This window comes from Pygocentrus nattereri, chromosome 7 (assembly GCF_015220715.1).
Source record: "Pygocentrus nattereri isolate fPygNat1 chromosome 7, fPygNat1.pri, whole genome shotgun sequence".
Classification (NCBI taxonomy): domain Eukaryota; kingdom Metazoa; phylum Chordata; class Actinopteri; order Characiformes; family Serrasalmidae; genus Pygocentrus; species Pygocentrus nattereri.
Window position 1 is genome coordinate 42,851,438 of NC_051217.1, and position 27,149 is coordinate 42,878,586.

The following is a 27,149-nucleotide window of genomic DNA, read 5'->3' on the forward strand; positions in this document are numbered from 1 at the left end:
GCTTTCTTCTTTCCCCGGCAGTTTCATTTCTGGGGAGGTTTTATTAATTTTTATTTTCTGAGTCTGAAACACGGAGCCAGTGAGCAGAACGACAGAACAATAAAGTATTAAAGAAGATAAAAAGAGAGAGAGAGACAGAGATAGAGAGCGAGAGAGAGAGAGAGAGAGAGAGAGAGAGGGAGAGAGAGCAGCGGGGCTCGAGGAGAGATCCGCGCCGTGTTAAAGGTAAGCGTGCTCGGTCACTCGCTCGCTGTCTTCCCCGCTCCGCTCAGAGCGAGCCGAGGCTGCGCTAGCGTTAGCTTATAGGTTTTTTTTTAAAGCCACAGCGACCCTTTTCGGTCCATCGGCGGCGGGTACACACGCTTTTAGCGCAGTTTTGAGGCGGTTTTTCGGGGTTTGTGACAGGTTACGGTGGGGGCAGGTCAGCTCCGCTCCTCTCCCAGGCAGCCAGGGTGGGTTAGCGCTCGGTTAGCCAGCTCCTTTTAAACGGTGCCCGGCCGTTAAACTAACGTTAACGCTTAAAAACTTGGAGCAGCTTTAAGCCATAAAAACCATTTCGACCGGGACTGACTCGACCTGTCCGGGATCCCTTCGGACTCCTACGATGTTCGAGACGGTAGGATTCATCTTAATCTCACCTCAGAGGTTTTTAATCCCCATGTCGCCCTTTTCGGCGTGTTTGTAACGTTAGCTGAACTGCCGTTGATGCTGGTGGTGATGTTAGAGAAGCCGTGTGTTGTCGTGGCTGCTGCTAACCTTAAATCTCGGCTTCAAAACCAACCAGGAGCCCCTTTTTTCTTCTATTCCACTCACTTTTTCCATCACAGCCTGACCTGGTTATCTCACGATGTTCATCTCGGTCACAGGTTTGTGTTTTAGGTGGATATCAGTGAGCGTAGACGCCATGTTGTAATATTACCGAAATTTAGGTTGCCCGCAGGGCAGCAGCATGAACTGCTCGGTGGAGATCAGGTACGGAGACATGTGGCAGACAGTTAGCTAGGTTAGTAGTTTTTCTCGGGGTTTTATACGTTTTGTTGAGGAATGGGCTCCTCGTTTAAGCTCTGAGCTGGAGTTGGGACCACTTCAGAATAAGGCGACCCTTGTTCTGGGGTTTATGGATGGTTTAAAATGCGTTTATTAGCGGTTATTAGTTATCACTTAGGTCATACGTACTTTAAAAACATAAAGAAGAAGTCATGACACCTCATACTCGATGTTGGCTGATCATCCCGTCTTCTCCATCACTCAGCTTCTTCACATGTTCACAGGTCACCTTTGCCCTTTTTATTCATATGTTATGGCTGTTTTTTTGCAAGATTTCGGAAGTGTTTATGACCTGAGTAATAACCCTAAATGAACTCGTTTTAAACCATTCGCAAACCATTTATGAGGGTAGTCTTGCCATCAGTTTTAACCCCTTGTACTTTAGATTTGATGTGATTATGCAGTTCAGACGAGCCTCGTGTTAAGCAATGGTGTCTGAAGAAGTGCTCAGTAGGTTTGAGGATGTTGGTAACCTTGTTTTAACCAGGTCAAATGGAGAATGGGGGAGAGAAGATGTGAGAGGCATGCATCAGCTCTGCTTAGCTTTCAGGGTTGTGGGAGTTACAGTGCATCCGAATGTAGTGTAGTACATGCATAGCGACTCCTCCCATTGGAGTATGAGAGGAGAGAGAGAGCGAGAGAGAGTGAGGGAGAGAGAGAGAGACAGAGAGAGAGAGACAGAGAGAGAGAGAGAGAGAGAGAGAGAGGAAAGAGAGAGAGTGAGGGAGAGAGAGAGAGAGAGGGGGAGAGAGCGAGAGAGAGACAGAGAGAGCGAGAGAGAGAGGAGAGAGAGAGAGGAGAGAGAGAGAGACAGAGAGGGAGAGAGAGACATAGAGAGAGAGAGAGAGAGAGAGAGAGAGAGAGAGAGCATATTCCTCCAGCGTTATTATCAGGGCTTTTGGTTACCATCCCTGTAGCTATACGAAGAAGTGGGATCGTTTCACACGCCTGGAACTTTCTTCACTGCTTCCTTTCACTGGGATGTGAAGCGTATTGAGCAGCCTGAGCGCCGATCCTGTGCAGAAAAATAGTATTAAATGAGTGTTATTGGTGAAGGTAGCTTTGAAGGGCCCATACCATGGGAAACTGGATATTCCTAGCTTTTGAAGAGTTTGATGTGCTATGTAGAAAGTGGTAAAGTTTCCAAAAACTGGGATTCCTTCTCAGTCCATCCGCACTCTTTTTGTGACGTCATGAAAATCAACCCATTTACATACATCTGCCTGTTCGGCCTGCAGCAGTTCAGCCCCGTTCGGCCCCGTTCATGCTGAAATGATGAGGACTGTTTCAGCCTGGGCTGCATTTTGAATAAGGCGCAAGGCAGAGGAGCCATCAGAGGTTATTTGCATGTATCACTCTTAAAGGCCCAACCTGTTTAATTCCAAGGTATGAAGAGGTGGTCATGCAAAAATGAAGGAAGGTCCACACAAATGTGGAGCTTTGAGAAGGACGTTAAAATGTAGGATATGGGCTCTTTAAATGAGCACTATTACTGAAGATGATATTAAGCCGAGAATTATATTCAGTCAGAATCATTTAGCTGGTATTAGCTGGTCATCTGCAGAGTCAACACCCTGGGAAAAACAGGCAGTTTAGTCTAAACCTCATCGCTTGCAGCGTTAAAAACTGACCAGCTGCTTTTTGTTTATCTTTTGTGGAGAACAGCAAGACACAGACTGGAGGAACTTGTCGTTGGTGCAGTCTGAAAAAAAAGCAAAACTTTTAATAGCTTTTTAATACAAAATGTACAATAATCTTGTTATATTTTTAGGAAACGCTGTATTAAAATGCTGTTAAAAAATGTTTAGTGCGTTTTTGTATTAGCTGTAGAGTTTTATTCCCACCCTTTTTCAGACAAGCCCGCAGGGATTGCCAGGTTTCTGCGCTGTGATTGGCTAATAGTTCACGCTCAAGCGGTGCGCTGATTCGCTGTTAGCCAATCAGAGCGCAGGAGTGCGGATACATTAGCCAGTCCGAGCACAAGAGGCGGGGCTTGCGGGAATACGGGTGGTGAAAAAAATAACGTCGGAATCCTAACTAACCGTTAAGATTAGGCTTGTTGTGGGAGGTGAGTGGAAGCTGCTGCCGCTGCTGTCAGGTCAGTCCATTAAAGCGAGCTGTGGGAGGGGGGGCGAGGGTGGACCACCGAGTTAAACACTAAGCTGTTTGAGATCTGGCACCTGTCCATCCCTTCATTCCCCTTCGACTCGGACATCTGAGGTCTAAAACATTCGTGATCACCGAGCAAACGCCCTCAGTGTGCTGTAAACCCTGAGCAAAGTCAGAGCAGCCCACTGGAAGTTCACCCTCGCGCGTCTTTTTTCTTTTTTTTTCAAAGCGACTGGCGGGAAAAAATGCATAGCAACGGTTGCTTAGCTGCGAACGTTAGCTTAGTGCTTCACGTCTAAACAAGACGACCTTTAATTAGAAAACTCGGAGGCTTTTTCTCTTTTCCTCCCCTCCCTCCATCCCTCCCTCCCTCCCTCTCTCTCTCCCTCTCTCTCTCTCTCTCTCTCTCTCTCTGTCTCTCTCTCTCTCTCTCTCTCTCTCTCTCCTCCCCAGAGGCGAACACCTCGCGTCCGTGTCTCCGCATCGCTAATAAACACGGGTTTCATTCCCGCCCTCAGGGGGTCCCCGGAAAAAAAAAAACACGCAAACGTGCTTCGTCGTTTAGAGCCGCGGCGCCAGGATAAAGCGCAAACACACACACACTCTCTCTCTCACACACACACACACACACACTCACTCCCTCGCGCACTCACTGTCGTCCTCATGGCTTTCCCGTTCGTGTGCTTGCAGGAAGGGAGGAGCATGTCGCGCCTTTCTCTGAGCCGCTCGCCGGTCTCTCCTCTGGCCGCGCAGGGCATCCCACTGCCCGCGCAGCTCACCAAAGCCAACGCGCCTGTCCACATCGACGTGGGCGGACACATGTACACCAGCAGCCTGGCCACTCTCACCAAGTACCCGGACTCCAGGTAAGAGCTGTTCCCGGACAGGGTGGGCGCGTTGGGGGGTCCCATCAGGGAAACGCTGCATTTCTTTCCCTATAATAACAACAATTACTTTTGTGTGGAGTTATATTTTTTAACTTGCATGCTAAGTAAGCTGTGTTGTGTGTATTCCAAAAGTTTCTGAGCAAGTTTAAGTGCTGTGGACTGGGCTTTAAGTGATGATGAGGTGCAGTGAGCTGTGTGGCTGCATTAGATGCTTTAGGACTTTAGAGCAGTTGAGCTGGGTGGGAGTGGGTGCTGATCAGGGGCAGAGTCCGTCGTTTTCCGAGCGATTCATCCCGTTTCAGTCTTGTTGTTTCATGCGAAATAAACTGCACTGATCTGCACTGAACTTTCATCGCACTAGCAGGGAAAGTGTTTCATTCTAAAGCTGGAAAAGTGATGTAATCAAGTGCACGAGATGCAGTGAGGGGCAGTGAGGGGAGTAGTGGTGGGACCATACGCGTTTTCAGGTGGGATGCAGTTTTCAGTATTTCGATATTTCATGTGTTAAAGTGCCTTGACTTTACAGAGCCCTGATTACACACTGCACAGCAGGGCCGGTCAGTGCAGCGACATACTGTGATGAATTACGTCACGATACAATATAATATTCTTTTCTGAACTTATCGTGGATATTGTCATGGATATCCTCAGGACAGTGCGCTGACCAACTGCTTTATATGTTCGTTAATAAAGAAGGCATAATTAGTCCTGTTTAACTAGATTCAGTGCAGCACAGGTTGCCAGATGTTGAAAAAAAAATCATTACGTTCAGTTTTTGTTTGTGGTTTTTAAAAGGTGGCACTGCTCGTTTTTTTTTTAACCATGTCTGAAGCATAAAGAGCGTGAGGTATCGTGTATCGTGGAAATTTGCATTGTGATATTATTTGCCATATCGCCCACCTTTACACCACAGCCTCATTTGGCATGAAATACACTTTAAAAAGTAGCACGTGCTTATAAAACAGCACAACTGGGCTATAAATAATGCACAGATATATGGTTTTGATCACAGTGGAAATCGGTAAGCGAAGGATGCTTAGAAGAGCGAGAGGTTTCAAGTTTCAGACGTTTCTTTCTTTTTTGATGCAGTATTGAAACCGTTACACCTTCACTGAATTACATCGAGTGTGCACAGTGACACACGTCAGAATAAGAGTTTGAGGAAGGTGTTAAGCTGCTTTTTGCATTGGATTGAAACAAAACTGAACGTGGACAAACAAACTGATATTGAAGATGAGCGGTCCTGAAATACATTGAGCTGTATGGTTGTATCCGAACATACTGCAGGTTTCCCTTTGACTGGCGTTTTGCAGCCCACCTGTCACAATGAATACACATTCACACGCTGTGGGGAGTCTATCGGCATGCGTTTCACAGAGGCTGCAAGTTATGAGTGTATCTGATGCAGAGATAAGTTTGGAGGGAAGGAGGAGAAGGAGGGCCTGAAACATCTCAGTTTGCATTCATACTTTAATAGACGTGCAAGACGGCGTTTGGTACGTTTGGTATTTTTCCTGGCTGCTTTTCCAGCGACGGACTCTGGAACACCGGGTCTCTTGGTTGTCTGTAATGCAGTAGTTGTTTTATTACTAGTGTCTTTGAATAGAGAGCGACTGAAACGTCACCGCTGACCAACTGTGCCACTGACGTCTACACCGAGAAATGAAAGCTTAGCTAGAGAGATAAGAGCTGAGTGTTGGGGAGAGAGTTATGCATTGTTAAGTGTTTCCTAGAATAACAGTGCTTTATTATTATTGTCATCATTATTATTTATGATGTTGCTTCATTTTTTTCTGTTACGGGGTCGACAGTGTTTCAGAATTCAGCGCAAAGCTCCGCACTTTGCAAGAAGCAGCAAGCTGTGGTGATGTATTGCCACAGAGGGAGCAGAAAGCGGCGTCTCCGCTACATTCGAGCTCCTTATCATGTAGCTTTAGGCAACGCTTTCACACTGCAGCCACTCATTTGTGCCACCTTCTCTTTTGTTTCTCTGGAAAATAACTAAACGCTACGGCTGCGCTCCAGCACACGAACAGTTAAACCACCAGCCTCCGTCACTGAAATCGCACACTTCCTTTGGTTCGTATGTTCTGTCAACCCCAAATTTGAAGAATTCCATCCCGTCAGATGGTTAAAAAGTGATTTAATTAAAATATCATCGTATTAAATTCAGCTTCTCATCTTATTTTCAACAAAACCAGCGGAGGTTTGAGTATGTTTGAGGATAAAAGCATGAAAATGAGTAAAAAATCAAATGCACACTTAGAAATTTAGACCAGAGGTCACAAATGACCAGGAGGCCATTCAGCTTAGTGGTCTTCTTCATGGGGGGCCCAGTTAAAATATTGCAGGGAAAACAATCACCATGCAGTTATTTTTGTGTGTGAATTTTAATTACATATTCATTAATTTAAGCCAATTTTAGGCAATGTTTATTATTCATTTCTATGTCACAACAAACCACAACATCAACTGCTAGTAATAGTAATAATAATAATAATAACGATGATGATGATAATAATAATAATTGCTATTATTAATAATAGTGGTGTACGTACTTTAGGTTCAGTAGCTCTTTTATTGTTCTGTTAATCCATGTAAACATTTAACAGCAGAATTATTTGGGACTCTTACTGTGATAGAATTGATGTTCTTGTTGAACATGAGTGAAGTTATCGTAAGTGAGGTGGTCAGTTCTGTGGCCTCAGTGGATTCATGATGACGTGGCATGAATGAATCCACACAGGCAGATTTAACTGACCATCGGTCCAAATTAGAATAACAGCAGAGTTAATTACAGCTACATCTCAGTAATGCCAAAACCTCGTATCCCCAAAATGGGAACTTTACAGAAGAGACAAAAAACATGCTTTACTCTTAATGGAAGTCAATGGAACCAGACGTTTTTCCACGTCATTTTGGCCCGATTCTTTTGGTCCGTTCATCGTGAAACTTACACACGATGAAAAAGGCAACAGGCATTTTCAAACTATGCCAAAAACTGAAAAATGGAGATGCAAGGTTTTGCTCCTAGAGCAGCCAAATATTTAAAATAAATCGTAAATTCTAAATATATGACGGTCCGTATGGAGCTCTCTTTGTGACCCTGGACCGGTCAGAGCCAGTTCTGTGGCCGTTTTCATACTGAATGTAGTTGTTAGACCTGAAGGGGTTAAAGAAGAGGAGCCAGCCAGGCATCAGAAGGGGCTGGGCGACAGCTAAGAACAAGGTTAAAGGACTTTTAAGTTGATGATGTCTTTTAATAGATTGATTTGTTAATAATGCAGAGAGGGAAGAGAAACTTAGTGCAGTAACTAATGGGGCAGCATTAGTCTTGCGCTCCCCCGGCCGGGCTGGAGAGACAGAGGCCATGAAACATTGATGGGGACCGCAGGCAGGGCTGGCTGCGAGCACAGAGGCTTCGGCTAGAGCTCCTGACAGAGATCAGTTACACGGGACAGATGGGAACTTGAAGAGAATCAGAGCTAACGAACATGTGGTGACGCTCAGCGAAGGCACTTGGGTATTCGGGCCATCGCTCATGCTGCAGAATTGCTGAGGAAAAAAGTTCAATCTGTGGACTTTAGTTAGATCCCAGCTTTGGAGGACCGGTGTTGGGAGGCAGTGGAGGTCCTAGAAAGGCTGGGCAGCGTAGCGTTAGCTGATTGTTATTGCACAGTTAGAAATATTTATGTTTTATTATTCAATATTTGAGTCAAACAGTTAAATTCAGCATAAGGAAAGATGCTGCAGAGCAGTTCCGATTGGTCGAAAGTGCTGAAGGTTTGTTGAACTTTAACAGTGCTCATTTGAATATTGTTTTACATCTAATTTTCATACTATCAAATTTCTCTTAAACTGTTCAAACAGAAGTCACAGGACCAAAAGACTGAATTGAATGATACATTACGTAATTAAAAACTCTCTTTTTAGCCATTTGCTTTGATTTGTTTTGAAGAAAAGTTTGCAGATTTGGGCTCATGAGAATTTATGGACCAAATAAGCCTTAAAATTTCAGATGAGGGCTTTAATGAGTAATACGCAATCATGTTTCTCATAACTATTTACATTAACAGCTCCATCTAATGCTCATTACAAACATACAATCAATAGACAGTAAATTAGTCAAGTACTAGTGAAATAATACAATCTTACCTAGGGAAATATTTCACGTTAGACTTGCTCAGTGCTTCAAAATGCAAATGAGCCTCTCATTAAAGAGGTCATTGCAAGCTCTGACCAGTCACAGGGTGCTCTGATGAATCGAGACATTTGCAAAGTCCAAATAAATGAAAATAGTTTTAGTCAAAACAGTAAAATGTTTTAATAGTATGTTGACGGTGTGCCAGTGTAATTAAATGTATGTGAATGTTTGAGCTCGCCAGTTAAATGACACGTGTTTGTTGATTTTCTGACCGAAAATAAGTGAATGTCCTTCACAGAGAACACACTTCTGGACATGACACATAAAAAATCCACAATTAATGTTCATTTTCTGGGTTATAAATAAAATGTGGAGATGTTATAGCACTTTTTATGTTTCCCTGTATGTTAAACTCAGCAAATAAATAGAAATACACTAAAATTCACAGAAAGAAATTCACAGTGTTCCCTGTACAGAGTGTGATAACTGAAGTCTGAATACGCAGCAGTGTAATTGCAATATCTTGCCCATGTCATACACTTGGAGCCTTGAGCAAACGTTTTATAGCAGGGGCGTCAAACTCAACCAGGGCAGGGGTCATATTAAAAAATCTCGTCATTTTTAATGAATGTTGTTGTGCTGTAGCCTGAACTGGCCACTGTTTATTTAAAATGTGCAAAAGACTTCAACAGTAAAATTCAGACGCTTGTAGTTGGCCTTATAATGTTACATGGACACTTGGAATATTCTAAATGTAAACGTCCCCAGGAGCTCAGTCTTTTTCTTACCTGCCTATTTGCATGAACTAAACACCTGGCATCCTTTCATTAAGACTTGAGTTCAGTTTCTGAGCTGCTGAGCTACACTCACCGGCCACTTTATTAGGTACACCTTGCTAGTAAAAGGTTGGACCCCCTTTTGTCTTCAGACCTGCTTTAATTCTTCGTGGCAGACTTTCAACAAGGTGTTGGAAACGTTCCTCAGAGATTCTGGTTGGTTATTTGAGTTCCTGTTGCCTTTCTATCATCTGGAACCAGTCTGCCCATTCTCCTCTGACCTCTCACATCAACAAGGCATTTTCGTCCACACAACTGACCGCTCACTGGATATTTCCTCTTTTTCGGACCGTTCTCTGTGAACCCTAGTGATGGTTGTGTGTGAAAATCCCAGCAGATCAGCAGTTTCTGAGATACTCAGACCAGCCCGTCTGGCACCAACAACCACGCCACGTTCAAAGTCCCTTAAATCCCCTTTCTTCCCCGTTCTGATGCTCGGTCTGCACTTCAGCAAGTCGTCTTGACCACCTCTACATGCGTAAATGCAGCGAGTTGCGGCCGTGTGATTGGCTAATTAGCTGTTTGTGTTAACAAGCAACTGTACCTAATAAAGTGGCAGGTGAGCGTATATAAGGTGTCTATATAGGTTGAACTGAAGCTGAAATGCATTTTGGTGATTAGATTTTGTAGAATTGAGGTGTAACTGCAAACCAATAGATTGTTATTGGGTTAGGAGAGTCAGAGCACATTATGGTGCAGTGCATGCTGGGGATTGTAGTGCGAAACAGAAACAGTGAAACAGGCTGATATTAATAGAAAATTAAAATACTTTTGTTAGCCTGATAGGATTGTGTGGCGGGCCTGATTTGGCCCACAGGCCTGGTGTTTGGCCCACAGGTTTTAAGGCTTTCTGTTCCTATGTATGATCTCTTGAATGTATCAGACAGTCACTCGACTCAGTATTTCTTGTAGTGCATGTTGATAGTAAGAAATTCTGCACGTTTTTCAGAAGTTTCATAAAAAAGGGAACACTGGGCAAACTAATACACATCTACTTGAGCTTTTATATACATTCATTCAGCTCAAACTAGTATAATGTTTTTTGTGTGTGTGTTTTCAGTTTTAGATCAGTTGCAGTCTATATGGTGAAGCAGATGACAAAGCCAAAAATTACACATATGACTTTGATTACCCTGAAAACAAATTCCTTTATTCAGTAATTCAGTTTTAAGTGATTCATGTGTTATATTTGAATTCCCACCTTTTCACCAGATCAAATTTACAAACAAGAAACACCATAAAACAGTTAAAATCTGTCTGTTTTGTGACATGATTCCCACACAGGGGAGCAAAAAAATGTAACCGGGGAAAATATGTCCCTCAGAGACACATGATGATATCGGAATCATATCGGAATCGTTATGTTTTGGTTTGATTGATTTTTCAGAGCTAATATTTGATATTGTATTTATTTCAGTCTGGAAGAGCAGAGTGTTTAGGTAACGCTGAGTTACTGTGCTAAAATATCTGCATTTTATTCATTTTACTGCATTGTAATCGTTGATATAAATTAGATATAAATGTCATTTCTATGTAGTGCTACTCCAGGAGAATCTAGTTATTTTGGCAGGTGGGATATCAGCGCGGCCTCAGCCATCCCACATCAGTGCATCCTTAAACAGTCGGGAAGAGACTGAAATGTATCAAATAATACTTCAGTTAATTATATTACCCAAAGGAACTCATGTGGAGCTGTGATTGGTCAGAATGCTCACAGCAAACAGGAAAACACTGTGATTGGTCAGAGGATTCATTTGCATATTGCATATTTTAACCATCTACAGTATTAGTACTGCAAAGGCCAGTATTGCAGTAACCACTAATGTATATTGTATATTGTGCAGCAGTGGTCTGCTGGTGGTCTGACTGTAATGAAGTGTGTGTGTGTGTGTGTGTGTGTGTGTGTGTGTGTGTGTGTGTGTGTGTGTGTGTGTGGGGTGGGTGGGGGTGACCCGTAGCTCACCCCTGACTCTGCTGTGTGTTTGACTGGAGTGAGAGCCAGTTGTTGACATCAGGAGCTGAGTGAGTTACCTACCAGACTAGTGACCTCTCTCCCTTGGTCTATCTATCTTGACAGAGACAAAGCCGATAGAGACAGAGAGAGAGAGAGAGAGAGAGAGAGAGAGAGAGAGAGAGAGCACGGGGGGGGGGCGGGGGGGGTGTCTCATCCACTCAGGTACTGCAGGTAGGAGTGACTGATTCACCAAAAAGGAAGAGGAGGAGAGGGAATGAGAGGAAGATACGGAGACACATACAAAGAGAGAGAGGAGGAGAATGAGGGAATGAGCGAGTGAGAGGAAGAGAGATAGAGAGCAGGACGGATATGCAGAGACAAATATGGAGAGAAAGAGAAATAGAGGGAACAAGTAAAAGATAGAAAAAGATGTAGAGGCACACAAAGAACGAGAGAAGGAAGAAGTAAGAGAGAGAGAGAGAGAGAGAAAGAGGGAGAGAGAAACATGGAGACATAGAGACAGAGAGGGAGCGAGGGAGGGAAGGGAAAGAAAAGAAAAACAGGCAGCATTTTAATTGCTTTTTAAAAAAGTGGAGATGAAAAACAGAGTTGGCCTGCAGGCGTATGGTGAAATTCTAGCTGGAAGAATTGCAAGAGCATATGAGAAAGGAAGACCTGAGGCACAACAGGGAGATGAGTATTGGTTTTTTATAAAGCATTTTGCATCGATTTCCAGAGAAGGGGGGGGGCAGGGAGAGGGAGAGAGAGAAACAGAGGGAGTGGAAGAAAGAAATAGTGGCAGAGAGGAGAGGAAGCAATAGAGACGGGGTGAGGTGAACATAGAGAGTGAGTGAGTGAGTGAGTGAGGGGAAAGACTGGCGTATATAGACAGAGCTTCTTAATCTGACCGAGAGATAAAAGCATAGACGTTTCTCTTTTTCGCTGAAGCTTGGAAGAAATTATAATATTCTCAGTCTGTGATGTGCATTCTCATATTAAAACCTCCTTCTTTTATTTTTCATATTTTTTTCCTACTAGTTGAAAACACCAGCTGCTCTTTAAACTGTGTGAAGGCTTCATGATAAATGAACCAATAGAGTTGCTCCAAAATTACATGGAATAAAACCTCATTACAATAATGTACATTAAAGTTTCGTTATGACATTGACATTGACTCATAATCAGACTAAAGGGCAGGTTTCGAGATTAAGCCAAGTCTCGGATGTAGATGTACTCTTAGAGCCAGTTTTGGAGACTCGGTTTAAGCCTAAGCCTAGACTAAATAGGATTTATAACAGATGATATTCCAGGGGCTGGATTCATGAAAGTATAAGTTCATGAGAATGTATGAAGTTCTCAGATATTCTCTTCAGATAATCGTATTATTTTCTTACGATTTTCTTAAGCGAAACTTCATTGTTTTGGATGCTACGTTGCATTTCACCATAAACGATGCAAGATATGTCGCATTAACTGTTATTAGTATTAACTGTTATTTCCGTTATTTAGTTTAATCCGCTCAGAGGAGCAAAACGGAGGAAAAACATCAAACCAGGCGTTCAAAAAATCTTAACAAATAAGATCGAGCTCTTGGTGATGGTGGAAGAAGCCAACAGGAAAAAATGCTGCTAATTGTGGCGTGACGGACGAGTAGCAGAGGCAGCGTCCGTGATCATTTTCGATGCTGACCTTGTCGACTCTTACAGTCTAAGACAGCGTCACTCGATCGTAAGGTTAAGAAAACATATAAAAACCTAATATTTTCGAGAATATACTTCTTAGAATTATTCTTAAGAAAACAGTTAAGGAAAGAAAAGAGAAATCTTAAGACATTATTTGAAGAATAACAATTTCTCATAACTTTTTTGCTTAAGAAGTTAATAATAATAATAATATAATAATAATAATAAGGAAAAAAGCACATATTTAAGAAGATTTTCCTTCTTAAGATACTTTCTTTTGTGAATCCACCTCAGATTTGGCCAAAATTAGGCTTAATCAGTGTCTAAGAAAATTAAGAAGTGAACTTAAACTTAACACAACTTTAAAATGAAACTAGACTTAAAATTATATATAGCGAGATACATCAGAGGCTGATATATATATATATATATATATATATACATACATTATATTGTCAGTAAATTGGAAAGTGTGGTTATTTATGTTTGAATATGCTCAAAACATGTGGATTATAGTGTGAACTTGTTTTAAAATGGCAAAAATCTAAATGATTGGTTATTGATATTAGTATCAGCCACACAGTGTTAATTATCAGTTATTGTGTCCGGTTATTTAAGAGTACAACGTATCATATTGTACCTAACTGTGTAGTATCTTTGTATCATGGCTAGCATGTTAGCTCATGGCTAGTACATTAGCTCAGGGCTAATATATTAGCTTGTATCCACTGTATTACATTGGGATGCTATAAAGCAGAGTGTTTGTTACGCGTTTCAGTGCTGCTGGTAATCCAGTCTGTATGGACGTGCTACTGTATTGCTGTTATGATGCTAAATCCTCTAATAAACAGCAAATGAAAACATTAAAATAAAGGATTCAATTAAATTTCAACCACCGAAAATTTGCAAAAGTTTCTGTTTTTTGCCTGAAAGAGCAAAACAGGAAAAAAACAAAGATTAAAAGGTGAACAAGGGTGGCGAACACTTTAGTGATAATTTAAAGGCAGTGAAAGTTTGAAAAAGGAAGCGCTGTTTCTGTTGCTCTCCTGCGTCGGTCAGCAGAGGTGCGTTCAAATAGTTCGAGCAACAGCGGATCAGCAGTGAAAGTATCAGCCGTGTGGAACTATTGTACGGTTTCTATGAGGGACGTTTGCAGTCACTGTCCATGCAAATATCAAGCCACGTCCAATAACTTCACTACAGGTTTATAACTACTTGGAAACACAATATCCAGCTTGAAGTGTAAAGCATAACTGAAATAGATTATAGACGTCATTGTCTGTGTTTACATGAAGATTTTTACCAGTCCGATTGAATACATTGCGATGTCAGACTTGTCCTTTTTAAAGAAGGCCGAGAGGAAGACGTCACGTTCTGAGACACATAAGCTGGACGTCCGTCCCACCGCCGTTTTTTAAAGATCAGAGCATGAACTTCGTCTCCTCTGCAGACCAGTTTCTGCTCCGCCATACAGAACGGACTCAAACTTTCCGATAGGGAATGTAATCGGATACAGGCATTTACACGGATATTACTCTTCTATTTAATAGATTATTTACAGGATTACCACCTCGTCCAGTCGGATAAAAACGGTTTTCTGAATGGCCTCAATCAGACTAGTCTGATCCGGTTGAAGTGTTTACATGGACATGTTTTATTCCGATTGAGCTATTAGTCGGATTATTAACAGATTATTAGGCTGTATGTAAACGTAGCTGTTGTCTTGTACGATCAGTTGTGCGTACGGTGCATTTACATAGTCAGCTCAGTTTTGCCCTGTTTAAAGGATTTGATCAATAAAACAGGTTTTTCCGTCATTCTTTATTTAGCTTCTTGATGCTTCACTCAAAAGCATAAATAATACAGCAAAAAATCCAACAACTGTGCTTTCAATTTTAAAATGCCTGTCTCCTGATTTTGTTATTGCTTTGATTAATATATTAACGTCACATTTTCAGTTATTGTTACTGTATTGAATAGTTAATAGAATAGAGACACAGTTGTTTTGAATCGAACCAAATTATGAATTATGAATCGTTCGAATCAACCAAGAAATTCCATATTAGTTCATGCCTTAAAATAGACTGAAGAACAGCGAAGTGTTTGCTGGTGGAAGCTACGTAGCCGTCATAAGAGAACGCTATTTGTTTTATTACTACGTTTGATAATCATAGTGTTTTGTGGATCATGTGAAACCCTCCGAACCTCAGTCAGTGAAAGCGGGGTGAGAGAGAATGATAGAGAGAGAGGGAAAAAGAGGGAGAGAGAGAGCGTCTTTAAAAATGGGTCACTGTTCTCAAACAGCGTAAGACAAAAATTACTGACAGAGGTGGACAAATATTCCTCGTGGAGGCATTCCTCCCACACCTGCCTGAGCTTTACAGAGAGAGAGGGAGTGAGAGAGAGAGAGAGAGCAAGCGAGAGAGAGAGAGAGAGCGAGAGAGAGAGAGAGAGAGAAAGAGAGAGAGAGAGAGCAAGTGAGAGAGAGAGAGAGAGAGAGCGAGAGAGAGAGAGCAAGCGAGAGAGAGAGAGAGAGAGAGAGAGAGAGAGAGAGAGAGAGAGAGAGAGAGAGAGAGAGAGAGAGAGAGAGAGAGAGAGAGAGAGAGAGAGAGAGAGGACTGTAATGGAAATTCAATTCCTTTTGTCTGCAAGCTTTAGACGTGCAGCGCAAACACAGCTGTGTGCATTGAGTCTCCTGTTGATGTCTTTTTTCCTTTCTCTCCCTCTCTCTCTCTCTCTCTCTCTCTCTGTTGTTCGGCCTCCTAACAGGCTTTGACAAGCACTTGGGAGGGAACAGACTGAACGAATCTTGACTTTCTTGTGATTTCTCTTTGAGGTCGCGACGTGTGGTCAGCTGACCTAGGCAGCCTCCACTATGATTAAAGAGGAGATTATATCGCCACGGTGATAACATGGCGGCCCGCCATTGGCTGGAGAGAGTTCAGAGCGGGAGTCTGGCGGTGACAGGAAGTGTAGTTCTTATCAAATGTCATATTAGGGAATACAGACTACTACTGTCGGCCAAAAATACCCTGCACATGGCCGACGTGGCCGGACACCAGCAGCGAGAGATGGACTTTTAGTTTAGTTTCAGTGTTTCAGTGTCAGAAAGGTCCTGCGTAAGTTGGTATAAGAAGAAATTTCTTTCTAAGAACTGTTGGTGAATGAGGCCCAATGTTTTGTAGTCACATTTGATTATTTTTTCCCTTATGAAGAGGCAGATATAAATTATTTTATTAGGAATTCTTCAGGTTTGGGCTGTGGAACTATTTCATGTGTTTATTTAGCTCACACCGTATGAGCGTTAGGTTATTTTAAAAAAGCAATAGAAGTTCTGCCGTTGATTATGTGAGGATACTAGGAATTACAAAAGAAATCGTTATCAGGCCTTTAAAAACTTTTAAAAAGGGTTTTATATTTTGAAGTTATTCAAAACGTTCATTGCACATTTTATGTCCTCAGGAATCTTAATATCCAGGGTTCGCAGTTCTATATTAAGATTCCAGAGGACATAAAATGTGCAGTGAACCTTCTGAATAATTTTAAAATATAAAACTCTTTTTAAAGTTTGGCGGATTTGAAAGGCCTGTTAAGGATTTCTTTTGTAATTCCTAATATCCTCACGTAATCAGTGGCAGAGCTTTTATTAGTTTTTATAATAAGCTCAAGCAGGGTCGTCTGGGATTCTCTGCTCTCTCAACTGCTACCGTGACCCTATCTGGACTAAGCGGTTAACGATGATGATGATGGTGAGGAGGAGGATGAATGACCTCAAGCTCATATGGTCTGAGCTAAATATATACATGAAACACACCAGCACTTTCTTTTAATACTTTTATATACTTTTAACTATTAAGTGTTGTATAAATAACATTATTTGCTATTGAACATGCCAAGGTGGCATTTTAAATTCTTAAATCAGTTGCCCAGTTAAGTATCATGAGTCCAATATAGTTCTACATTGAAAGTAGGAGGTGACTGGCTATTGGGTACATTGAGTTATGAGTAATTATACTATGGCATTTTGGTACAGGTGTAGATAGATAGATATTACAGAGTGGTATGAGGTACGTTACAACACAGTGAGTACAAACAGCAACAGCATTGAGATACAGTGTGTCAACTCACATGCCTTACGTTATTTACATCATAAAACTGCAGCACAAATTCAGAACAATTAAGTGGCTGATTGCATGTTTGGCGCATAAATCTGCATATTTGATTTTGGACAATGATACATGCAGTTTCTGCAATTCAAACATCTTGAGCATGAATACAAGTGTGTATTCATGGTTTTGGAACCACTGTGAAGTTCAGGTATTTGTAATATGAAACATTACAGTGAAATCTGTTGTTGTGATTTGGCTGCACCATAAAAAATGTCGTAGGTCAACCTTAAGAATGACTTCATGCGCTATCAGGCAGTTCATTTTCCCCCCAGTTTTCTTCCCAGTTTAGCTGTATCCAGTTCCACTCAGTAGTTAGGAATCCCCAGTCACATGATATTACCAGCGCTAGGAGGGTGAAGGCCAGCACAGGCTTCCTCCGAGACCTGTGAAGCGTCACTGCATCATTTCGAACTGCCGCCAGCAAAAACGAGCCAACCAAACTGCGGTCCCCTGATGACGGCCAACGCGTAGACGGTTGCAGGCAGATTACTGGTTTTAATTCAAGCTTCATGTGGTAACAAGCAAATAACTAGTGTTACTCATTAGAAGTGTTTATGTGGGTTGAGTAAAACAAGTTCATTTACTTTTTACCACATCAAGTATTTGGTAAACGTTTTTACTGTGTAGTCGTCCTGAAGTAACAGTAATGTTACCAAGCGCTTTAGCTGATGTAGGTCATTTATAACTAAAAATGCACATTAATATGAAAGAGCAAGTTAAAGGGCTGCCTTAAAAATGCCTGAACTTTGAGTAGTAATTTAACAGAACAAGGATTTTATGCTGCCTTAATATTCTACGATTTTAAGTTAAAACCCCCAGTTTTTACAGCGTGATGCTGAAAAATGTGACGATTCTCTTATCGACTGGCTTACATCTCTTCTTTTTCTACTCTATAGTTTTTCAATACTGCCTACAAATAGCGATTTCTGCTGCAACTTCAAGCCAGCTTTGGTACGTTTGTGGGGATGAAACCAGGCTTTGGGAAAAGTCCCCCCCCCTTAACCAGGGGAGATGTGCGCATGTGTGCGTGAAAAAAAATGAAAAAGAAGAAAAGAAACTTCTCTTCACACTCTTTAATTGTACAGATACATAACTTGAAAGCTGGGGGTGAGGAAGAAAGTGAAGGAGAGGAGAGATGAGATGAAAGGAGAGGAGAGAAGAGAATTGGGCAGGAGAAGGTGGAAAATGTGAAGATGAGAGAAGAAGAGGAATGGAGAGGAAAGGATAGAAGAAAAGTGGGAATTATGGGAGAAAAGATGAAGGGAGAAGGGATGGCAGGAAAGTGGAGGGAGGTGAGGGAAGGAGTAGAGAGGAGCAGAGAAGAAAGGGAAAAGGAGAAGAAAGGAGAGCAGAGGAGAGGAAAGGTGGGGACGACATCACACAGAAGCGGAGAGATGAAGAAGGTGCCCCATCGTGTCTTAAGGCGAGAGGGAGACACAGGCCATGAAAGCTTACAGATTACTGCAATTTCCATCCTCGGATATGATGGGGCCCCATAGCCAACATCACACACGCCCTCTCTCTCTCTCTCTCTCTCTCTCTCTCTCTCTCTCTCTCTCTCTCTCACCTTCACTCTCTTTCTAGCTCACTCGCATTCTTTCTCACATTTTCACTCATTCAATTTCGCTCTTTTTCATTTTCAGCCCACTTTATAAGGGTCAAACATGGACTTGCTCTGCGACAACAGGTGCCTTATTACGCCCTGTGATCCGTCAATAATTAATACTGGCTGCTGGAGAGCATTAAAACACTGAGCAATTGCTGTGGCTTTGAGAGCGATAACCTTTTCATTAAATGATAGAACATCCTCTGCTTTGTGGAGAGCAGGGGTGCCCACATTTTTAGTCTTGGTGCGCCAGAGTGCAGTGTTGGTGCCAAAAAGGCAAAATTATAGACATGTAAAGATTTTAAAAGATGTGTTTTATTTTTCTTCTTTATTATATTTTACCATCAACGTTTCAGAAATAATTTTTATATGTAAACCAATACAAAAAAAATTGAGAAGTTATATCACTGGGGGCAGTCATGGGCTGGAGGTTAGGGAACTGGCCCTGTGACCGGAAGGTTGCCGGTTCGATCCCCAGAGCCGACATCGCATGACTGAGGTGTCCTTGAGTAAGACACCTAACCCCCAATTGCTCCCCGGGCGCTGTGGATAGGGCTGCCCACCGCTCTGGGCAAGTGTGCTCACTGCCCCCTAGTGTGTGTGTATTCACTAGTGTGTATGTGGTGTTTCACTTCACGGATGGGTTAAATGCGGAGGTGAAATTTCCCCGGTTGTGGGATCAAAAAAGTATCACTTAACTTGTGTAGGATAAAAGTAGGATTGTTCTCCATAAAGGTGAGGGAGGTGGGGTCAGTGTTTCTGTTGAGCCAAATCAAACTTTGGCCCTCGACCCACATTTTGGGCAGCCTTGATGAAGTACATAAAGTAAACGGATTTGCTTTAGAGCTGTGAATCTATGAGCTGAGAGTGAATTTGATTCACGAATCTTTTTTATTCGGCTTCAAAAATGATGGTTTTGAATTAAGAATGATTCAATTCGATACACTAAACAGCAATTTGATTCACCATTTTGATTCACTGATTCGATTCAGCAACTCAGAGATTTTTAAGAAACATTATAATTAATATAAATTATTTAAATAAAAATAAAGATACGATTTCCCCAAAATATTACCTGATTCCAGTGACGAAGCCACGTTTTTCTAGTTTCTCCCAGTAAGTTTAGGGCTAGTTTAGGTTTAGCTTAGTTGTTCTTTGACTTCAAGCTCAGTACAGCCTGCACACCGTGTATTTTTCCAAATAAAGCGCTTAATCGGGTTCTTTGCAGCATCTCCTGCTTCAGTTTTCACCATTATCAATGCAATCTCAGGCTATTCAAGATTATTAGCTACCTACAGTACAGTTTTCAGAGAGTGTTGGCTTGTCAAAGTGTGATGAAATTCAAACCTGAGTAGAGAAGCTGTTGATTGATTTATGATCAGCAGTCTCAGCGGTGTTTTGTAAATATCTTGCACGGTGTTTTCTTCGTGGTCCACTACGAACACTGCCTGAGCCACTCACACGCACTGGGGCTGAAGGACAATATCCCCTGTATTTATGTGATGTATTTCAGCATTAAACGCATTTCATTACTGTCCAAAGAAAAACTGGTATCACCAAAAATGATAACTTTACCGGAGAGGGCAAAAAACTGTCTGAATTCTCAAAGTAATGAAAATAGATTTAATTCCAAGTGTTTTTTGAGCATTTCTGTTGGTTCATTCACCACCAAACGTTCACACAGTGTTAAGAGCAGCTGCTGTGATCACACGATGTAAAAAAATATAGATCGTCAAAAATAGAGATTCATGTTGTTCTTTGGACAGAAACGGTTTGTTTACCGCATTTTGTTTTGTTAATAAGTCATGATCTGTTTAATTTGAAACATTAGAAATCAGTTTTGACCACTGGAAATGTTTGTGTCCCTTTTACAAGTTTGCGCAGTTGCAGCAGGAAGAGGTCAAAATGATGCAACCAGAAAAACAAATGAATCGTAACGCCACTAATTTGCTACGTTTCCAAAAATTGTTTTTTACAGCTGTTTGAAAAAGCCAGTTACATTGCTTTACTTTGTGTGAACAGTTCAAGACCAACTGATAAACATCCACAAAACCTATACGAATGTATCTTGTAATCGTTTTACATTAACTCACATTAAAAGGTCGCATGTTTTCTCTTCTGAACAGTCACCATTATGGAGATACAGGCTTTTATTTTGACAGTGATGCTGTTTTTATCTTAATCATGTTTTGAACCCTATTCTGTTGACGAATGTATTCCAAATGCATTAAAATTACTCAATTTATATATAGAGGTTGATTTGTGTTCATACATTCATGCTCATTTATCCCCATGTTGAGTTAACACCTACAGGCAGGAGATCAGGGTAAGTATACAGTGTTCACTGGGGACCAGATCCAGCGCAGTAGGTGTTGGTTTAACACTGGGGCTCTTGCGTGGCAGACAAGCAAGTGGTCATGGACCTTAGCTGACGAATGCCATTGAAATGGGCGCTGAAAATAGCGCGGCGCTCAGAGCACTCATGGCGGCGCTTTTCAGCATCAAAAAAAAGTGTCATTTCTCTCCGGTTAGCAGCGTGACATGTAGACAGTCACCGTGGCCGATTTATGCATGACTCATTTAATTGACATCTTAGTAGTGAAATCGTAAACCTGCGCCACTGCCAAGCCCCTCTCTCCTCTGCCAGAGAATGCGGCATTGTTTTATTCTCTCCGCAGAGGAAAAAAGAGAAGAAATACTTCAAACAGGTTCCTTCGCTCCAGAAATGTGCCTTGAGCTTCTTGTTTCAACCCGGAGTGCTAATACCTTTTTGGCTCGCTCCTAATAAAATTGAAAAATAAATGGTAATTGTTTCATGCATTTGAAGGAGGCCGCCCTCACTCCATTAACTGTGCCCGCACGCGTGTGTGTGTGTGTGTGTTTTAATTTGCAGGATCAGTCGTCTCTTTAACGGCACAGAGCCCATCGTGCTGGACAGTCTGAAGCAGCACTACTTCATCGACAGGGATGGAGAGATTTTCCGCTACATCCTCAGCTTCCTCAGGACCTGCAAGCTGCTGCTGCCTGATGACTTCAAGGTACAAAACAAAGTCAATTATAACCCAGGGTTCCACAGTGTGCCAGAAAAGGAGAAGAGCTAAGTTAGATATGCACCAGCACATTGCCTGGATTGTTATTAGCTAGTATTCTGCCGGTTTTGGCTGAGAGTGTAATGAGTTCCATCCGGTATCCAGACAGTACTGTTGATTCCCACTTTTTCCAGAAAGCAAAACCCAAGAGGCTGCATGAAATGAGATATTTCTTCAGCAAGCTAAGAATGAGTGCAGTTATATGCACTTAATAGTCTGATAACTACAGAAAATCAGACTTGGTCAGTGATCTGATCGGCGTGTTTGCGTGCACTTCAGTAGTCAGATAATGGGAAACTCCAGGTCGACATGAGTCAAGCAGTACTCGGAGTTCTGCTCTGCAACTGGTCCGTTGAGTTGGAGAAGACGTGATATGAACACATTGGAAACTTCATGCCGTGTTGTAAAAACATGGCACCACTTTACCTGAAAATTTAAACATCATTTAGAAGACAAAGAATATTTAAATCCCTAATTTTGTCGAGCATGTAGTTGATTTCAGCGTCGCTCTAAAAGTGTTTAACTCTGTCTCGCTGCAGCCCTGCTCACTTATTTCTGGTACCGCCGTCTGTTTTGCAGACTGAGAAATCCAGTAGAAATCAGAGTGAGAGCTCACATGCACTGAGAAATCTGATTACTGAGCTAAAATCCAGCCTCTTTATCAGATTTTTAGACCTTACTCTGATCTAAGAAATCAGAGTTTGCCGTTTGCATGACCATTTGATGAGATAACTGCAGAAATCTGATTATGATCGGAATATTGAGTGAGTGTAAACACACTCGCTGTCTAAGCTTCGCAAAGTTACTTCACAGAGCAAAAACAAACACAAATAAGTAGATGTTTATTTAGTGTGCCATAACTGCATTTCACTGTAGTGAGAAGTCTGGAGTTTTCTCCTCCGTTCACTCCAGTTCATTTTGTCACATCTTTTCCAGACATCTTCTTTTTCTGGACATTCCAAAGAAAACCACAAACATTCAAATGTTGGTGTTTGAATATTTGCACAGCCAGAGCCACCAACCGGACAAGCGCTAACAGAGTCATACAGTTTTAGACTGGAATTCTGAAATGGTCTAGGATTCTGGAGCACTAGAACCCTGCTGGAGTTCTAGAAATCTCTGCTTGAGTTTTAGAACACTGCTGTAGTTCTGTAACACTACTGGAGTTCTAGAAACCTCTGCTGGACATCTCAAACACTCTGCTTGTTCTGGAACGCTGAAGGAGATAAAGAAATCTCTGCTGGAATTCTAGGACACTTCCCTAGACCTTTAGAACACTGCCAGAGTTGTAGAACATTGCTTCAGTTCTAGAGCGCTGCTGGAATTCATGACATTTCTGCAGGAGTTTTAGAACACTTTCCTGGAGTGTTAGAACACCACTGGAGTTCTTTTACACTGCTGGAGTTCATAAAATCTCTGCTGGAATTGTAGAACACTCTTTTAGAGTTTCAGAACAAGACCGGGGTTCTAGAAACCTCTAAAGAGGTTGTAGAACATTGCCGAAATTCCTTTCCTAGACCTTTAGACCTCTGCTGGAGTTGTAGAACACTCTGCTTCAGTTCTAGAACACTGTTGGAATTCTAAAAAGCTCTGAAGAGGTTGTAGAACATTGCTGGAGTTCTAGAAATCTCTGCTGGACATCTCAAACACTCTGAGATAAAAAAAATGTCTACTGGAGGTCTAGAACACTTTCCTAGACCTTTAGAACACCAGAGTCATAGAGCACTTTGGTTTGGTTCTAGAACACTGCTGGAGTTCTAGAAACCTCTAAAGAATTTGTAGAACATTGCTGGAATTCTAGAAAACTTTACTGGAGTTTTAGAACACTGCTAACATTCTAGACATCTCAGAATAAGTTGTAGAACACTGCAGAGGTTCTAGAAATCTGTAGAGTTCTAAATCGTTCAAATGGCTGAGTCTTAAAAAACCTTTGCCAGTTTTCAAACAGCTTTGAGCGAACATGAAGTTCTGTAGCACAGAAACGAAGAACACGTGTCGCTCTCTCACTCATCCTTTCTTTCTTCTGTGCAGTTTCTCTTTCTCCTTCTCCATATTTCTCTGGTTTCCTCCTGGTAGGTGTATTCTGACACATACAGATACTAGGAAAATAGTAAAATACATGATTTTCAGGTTTACTATGAATTTCGTAGACTCCCTCTTTCTGTCCCTGTCCCTTGATGAACTCCTCGCCACATAAACACACACAAACCGACTCCACAAACGTGTGCGTTGGGGCCACAGCAGCTCGGTTAGTTCAGATTAACTCAGGGAGGCTGCACCCACCTGGCTCCTGTCTTCCTCTTCGCATGAGGAGATATTTCCACCCTCGCTGCTCTGCTTGGTCAAGCTTTATGCACACAGTTGCCTTCACATTGCACAATAAATAGCATAAACAACGTACAGGACAAGCCCGTTGACGAGGTAGAGGCTTCATGTTTATGAAGATCACAGGAGGGAAAAATAGAGTTCATGAGCTTCAGAGGTAGAAACTTTACACACTCTGGCTTCTGCTGCAGTGATCGTTTATTAGAAGTAGATCTTATTATGTTAAAATGTTCTTGGCTTGTTTTTTTACATACAGGACTGTATAAAAGTGTTGGGTAGCTGCAGCTGTATGCAAAGTTTGGGGGCTCCAGTCAAATGAACGTTTTTGTTGGATTTTTAAGTGAAAATAAGTTACACATCCTCTACACAGAACTCGCTACTGTTTTGTTTTTTATTGCACATGTTTATTTGCTGAATTTCATGAATTTGGGGGAAAAAAATAAAATAAAATATGGCCTGTGCAAAAGTTCTAAAAAAATATAAATATTTTTCCAGCAAATAAATAGAAATCGTGCACTAGAATTTGCAGAAGAATGCCTTAGAGCTCATAAGTCAAACACCAGACAGGCCTGTGGCACTATCCTATATCCCCACAGAATTATTTAAATTTTATTTTAATATTAGCCATTTCGCCATGAGCTGCTCTACAGGTCTCAGCATGCACTGCAGTGTAATAGGACAGCACTATGGGACAGCGCCACGAAAACAAACTGAAACAAAACCAAAAAATAGATACTGGGTGTCCAGTTCAAGCGAATGGTCAGCTTTAAAAAGCCTGCCGTACTCTGGGGACTTTTAAAGAGGTTTAACAGTGATGTACAGCTAATGTAGTCTAATGTTTTATAGAAAACAGTATTCAGTGTCTTATTTTTGTCGTTGTAGTTTTGGCACTTTTTGAATAATGAAGGGCCAGTTGGGGTCACGGCAAAATGTTGAAGTAAAGATAAAATAAAAACACATCTGGCTCATCTGGGGATATTTTAACATGGCCTTTTTAGCGGTTGAATGTGACACCCCTGCCTTAGAGGATGTACAGGATGCGTTCAGTCATTTTCACTTGAAAAATCAACTAGTAACTGTAATTTGACTTGGAGTTTTCAGGTATTTGCATACGACTGTGTAAAATTGTTTAAACCTATGTCTCTCTTAGTGTGACTTTGCATAGACAACATTAAAATAAATACAAATAGACATAAATACAGTAAAAAGAGAGGTTTCTTGATTTTGGTGAAGTTATACTACTAAGAATACAGTGCAGTTAGAAAAGCACAGATTCGGTTCCTGATTTGTTAAATTTGATTTGCTTACAGGAGCTCTATCAGTTCTATCAGCTCCCCACCTGAATAGGGCTGCAACTAATTAATGACTTCCATAATCAGTGGAAGAAGCCTCAACAACTAGATCTAATATCAGCTGTTTGAGTCTTCAGTGAGTCGCTCTTTACCTTTATTCCAGCTTCCATTCTTTTCAGGAGACTCACTTTCAGCTCCTCTAGTAAATCTGCAGACACGCTTCCAAAGCTCAGTCTTAGAAGCTTGTTGATGATTTCCTGAAGTAGTCAAACCCATTCAGTGGTGTTGAGGTCTGAACTGAGTGTCCGTCTCCTTTTCTCAGTGAGGTTCTTCTTGATCAGCTACACACCCTTTCAGACCCATGGCGCTGAGTGGTGGAAGGATGGACAGAAACACCTGTGGATGTTTTCAGATCTGAAGCAGCTTGATTTTCTCCTCTCTCTCAGAGATGAAAGCTTTAAGCACTGTTTATCTGATGGGAGCGGTTTTGTCTTCCAGGTGGTTGTTAGGAGGCACATTTTTGCACCTTATACAAGTGGATTCTTTTATATTTCGTCTCCAAATATTTAAACATACAGGTGCAAAAAATATACAAAATCAACATTCACAACCATGGATAGAGGAGGATAAGGACACATGAGTAATATTCAGCCTGTTTGTCTACACTGAAGTACATGGACGTTTGAATAGTTAAATATTTTTAAGGAGGTCGCCCTGTCTGCCATTTTACAGTACAAGTGGAGAGGAAACCGCGTAGCGGCCCTCTCTCTAACTGCACTCATGGCTCCTTGTACTTTTTCGATTTGCGTGAACTCAGAGGAGAAAAAAAAGGAAAACATGCAAATAGTCGCCGGCGGGATTAAGCATGTCCTTATCCGCTCAGCATCGTTTTTCGGCACTGCCCTGAGGCGCCGTACAGGGCTCTCACGCTGGCAGCTACGCCCCAATGTGTTCCTCTAAATCAATGTGAAAGTAGAACCCAGGCGGAATGAGTTTCTCATGCAGAGGGAGAAAATAGAAAATTTTCTTCTGTTCAGAGAGTGAGAGAAAGATACAGAGAGAAAGATGAAAAAGGGATTATGTGCTGCTAGGATACACCAGTAAACAATAACATACTGCTGCTGTACACCGTGGTTATGTGTGTGTGTGTGTGTGTGTGTGTGTGCGTTTACAGCTGCAGATGCGCTCTGTAGTGAAATGTTTTTCTCCACTGCGATCCTGCATGTGTCTGCACATCCACTGAACTAAATGCTGCATGGCTGGCTAATTTCATGTAGTAATCAGTTACACCAGGCCTGGCAGGTTTAAAGAGCCTGTGTTCCACATTTTTGGCACTTTAGATCCACTTATAACGTTTGTGTGGTATTATATACCAAAAATAGTTATATAATTCATTTTACATGATCGGTTCCCATCCTCTCTGTATGCCTTCACATCAGGTCTTTAAATCTGATTTATATAAGTGAAACCGCCACGCTGTGTTGACGGGGCTTGGCGGCTGTAGGCACAATAGGTGTATATCGCTGTTGTCGGAAGAAAACCTTGTATCTCCATTTTTGTTGTTTTTCAGTTTTTGACATAATTTGAAAATGCCTGTTACCCTTTATATTGTGAGTAAATTTCATGATGAATGGAATAAAAGAAATGACCTAAAATGACTTGGAAAAATGTCTGGTTCCATTGACTTACATGAAAATTAAAGTAGGTTTTTTTCTTCTCCTGTGAAGTTACTATTTTAGAGATGCAAGGTTTTCACAGTGATATATGGGAATGTGCACATTCAAAAATGGGCAGTTTTTGCAGCTTGGTTTCCATATGGAAACCTTTAGAACTGTGAACCTTATGGACTGTCAAGAGTGAATTTTGCAGTGGTTGTGGGTCATTCTCAATTTGGAGTGGGTAACCAGGTCACAAATGTTGCAGGGCTTAAATTGATGCTTAAAATATGAGGCACAGCTCCAGAAGTCGGTATGTACATTTACACAGTTGACATAAAATTACATAATACT

At 41.6% G+C, this 27,149-nt stretch overlaps 1 protein-coding gene across 1 annotated transcript in view; it reads left to right on the forward strand.

Annotated features, from left to right (window-relative positions):
- The first annotated feature begins 258 nt into the window (after positions 1-258).
- The window catches only part of LOC108431684 (BTB/POZ domain-containing protein kctd15), a 49,110-nt gene continuing 22,219 nt past the window's right edge, over positions 259-27,149 (forward strand). The window contains 3 exon segments of the mRNA XM_017705003.2: positions 259-616; positions 3,847-4,022; positions 21,328-21,472. Coding sequence (XP_017560492.1) covers positions 605-616; positions 3,847-4,022; positions 21,328-21,472 — 333 coding nt within the window. The 5' untranslated portion in view covers positions 259-604.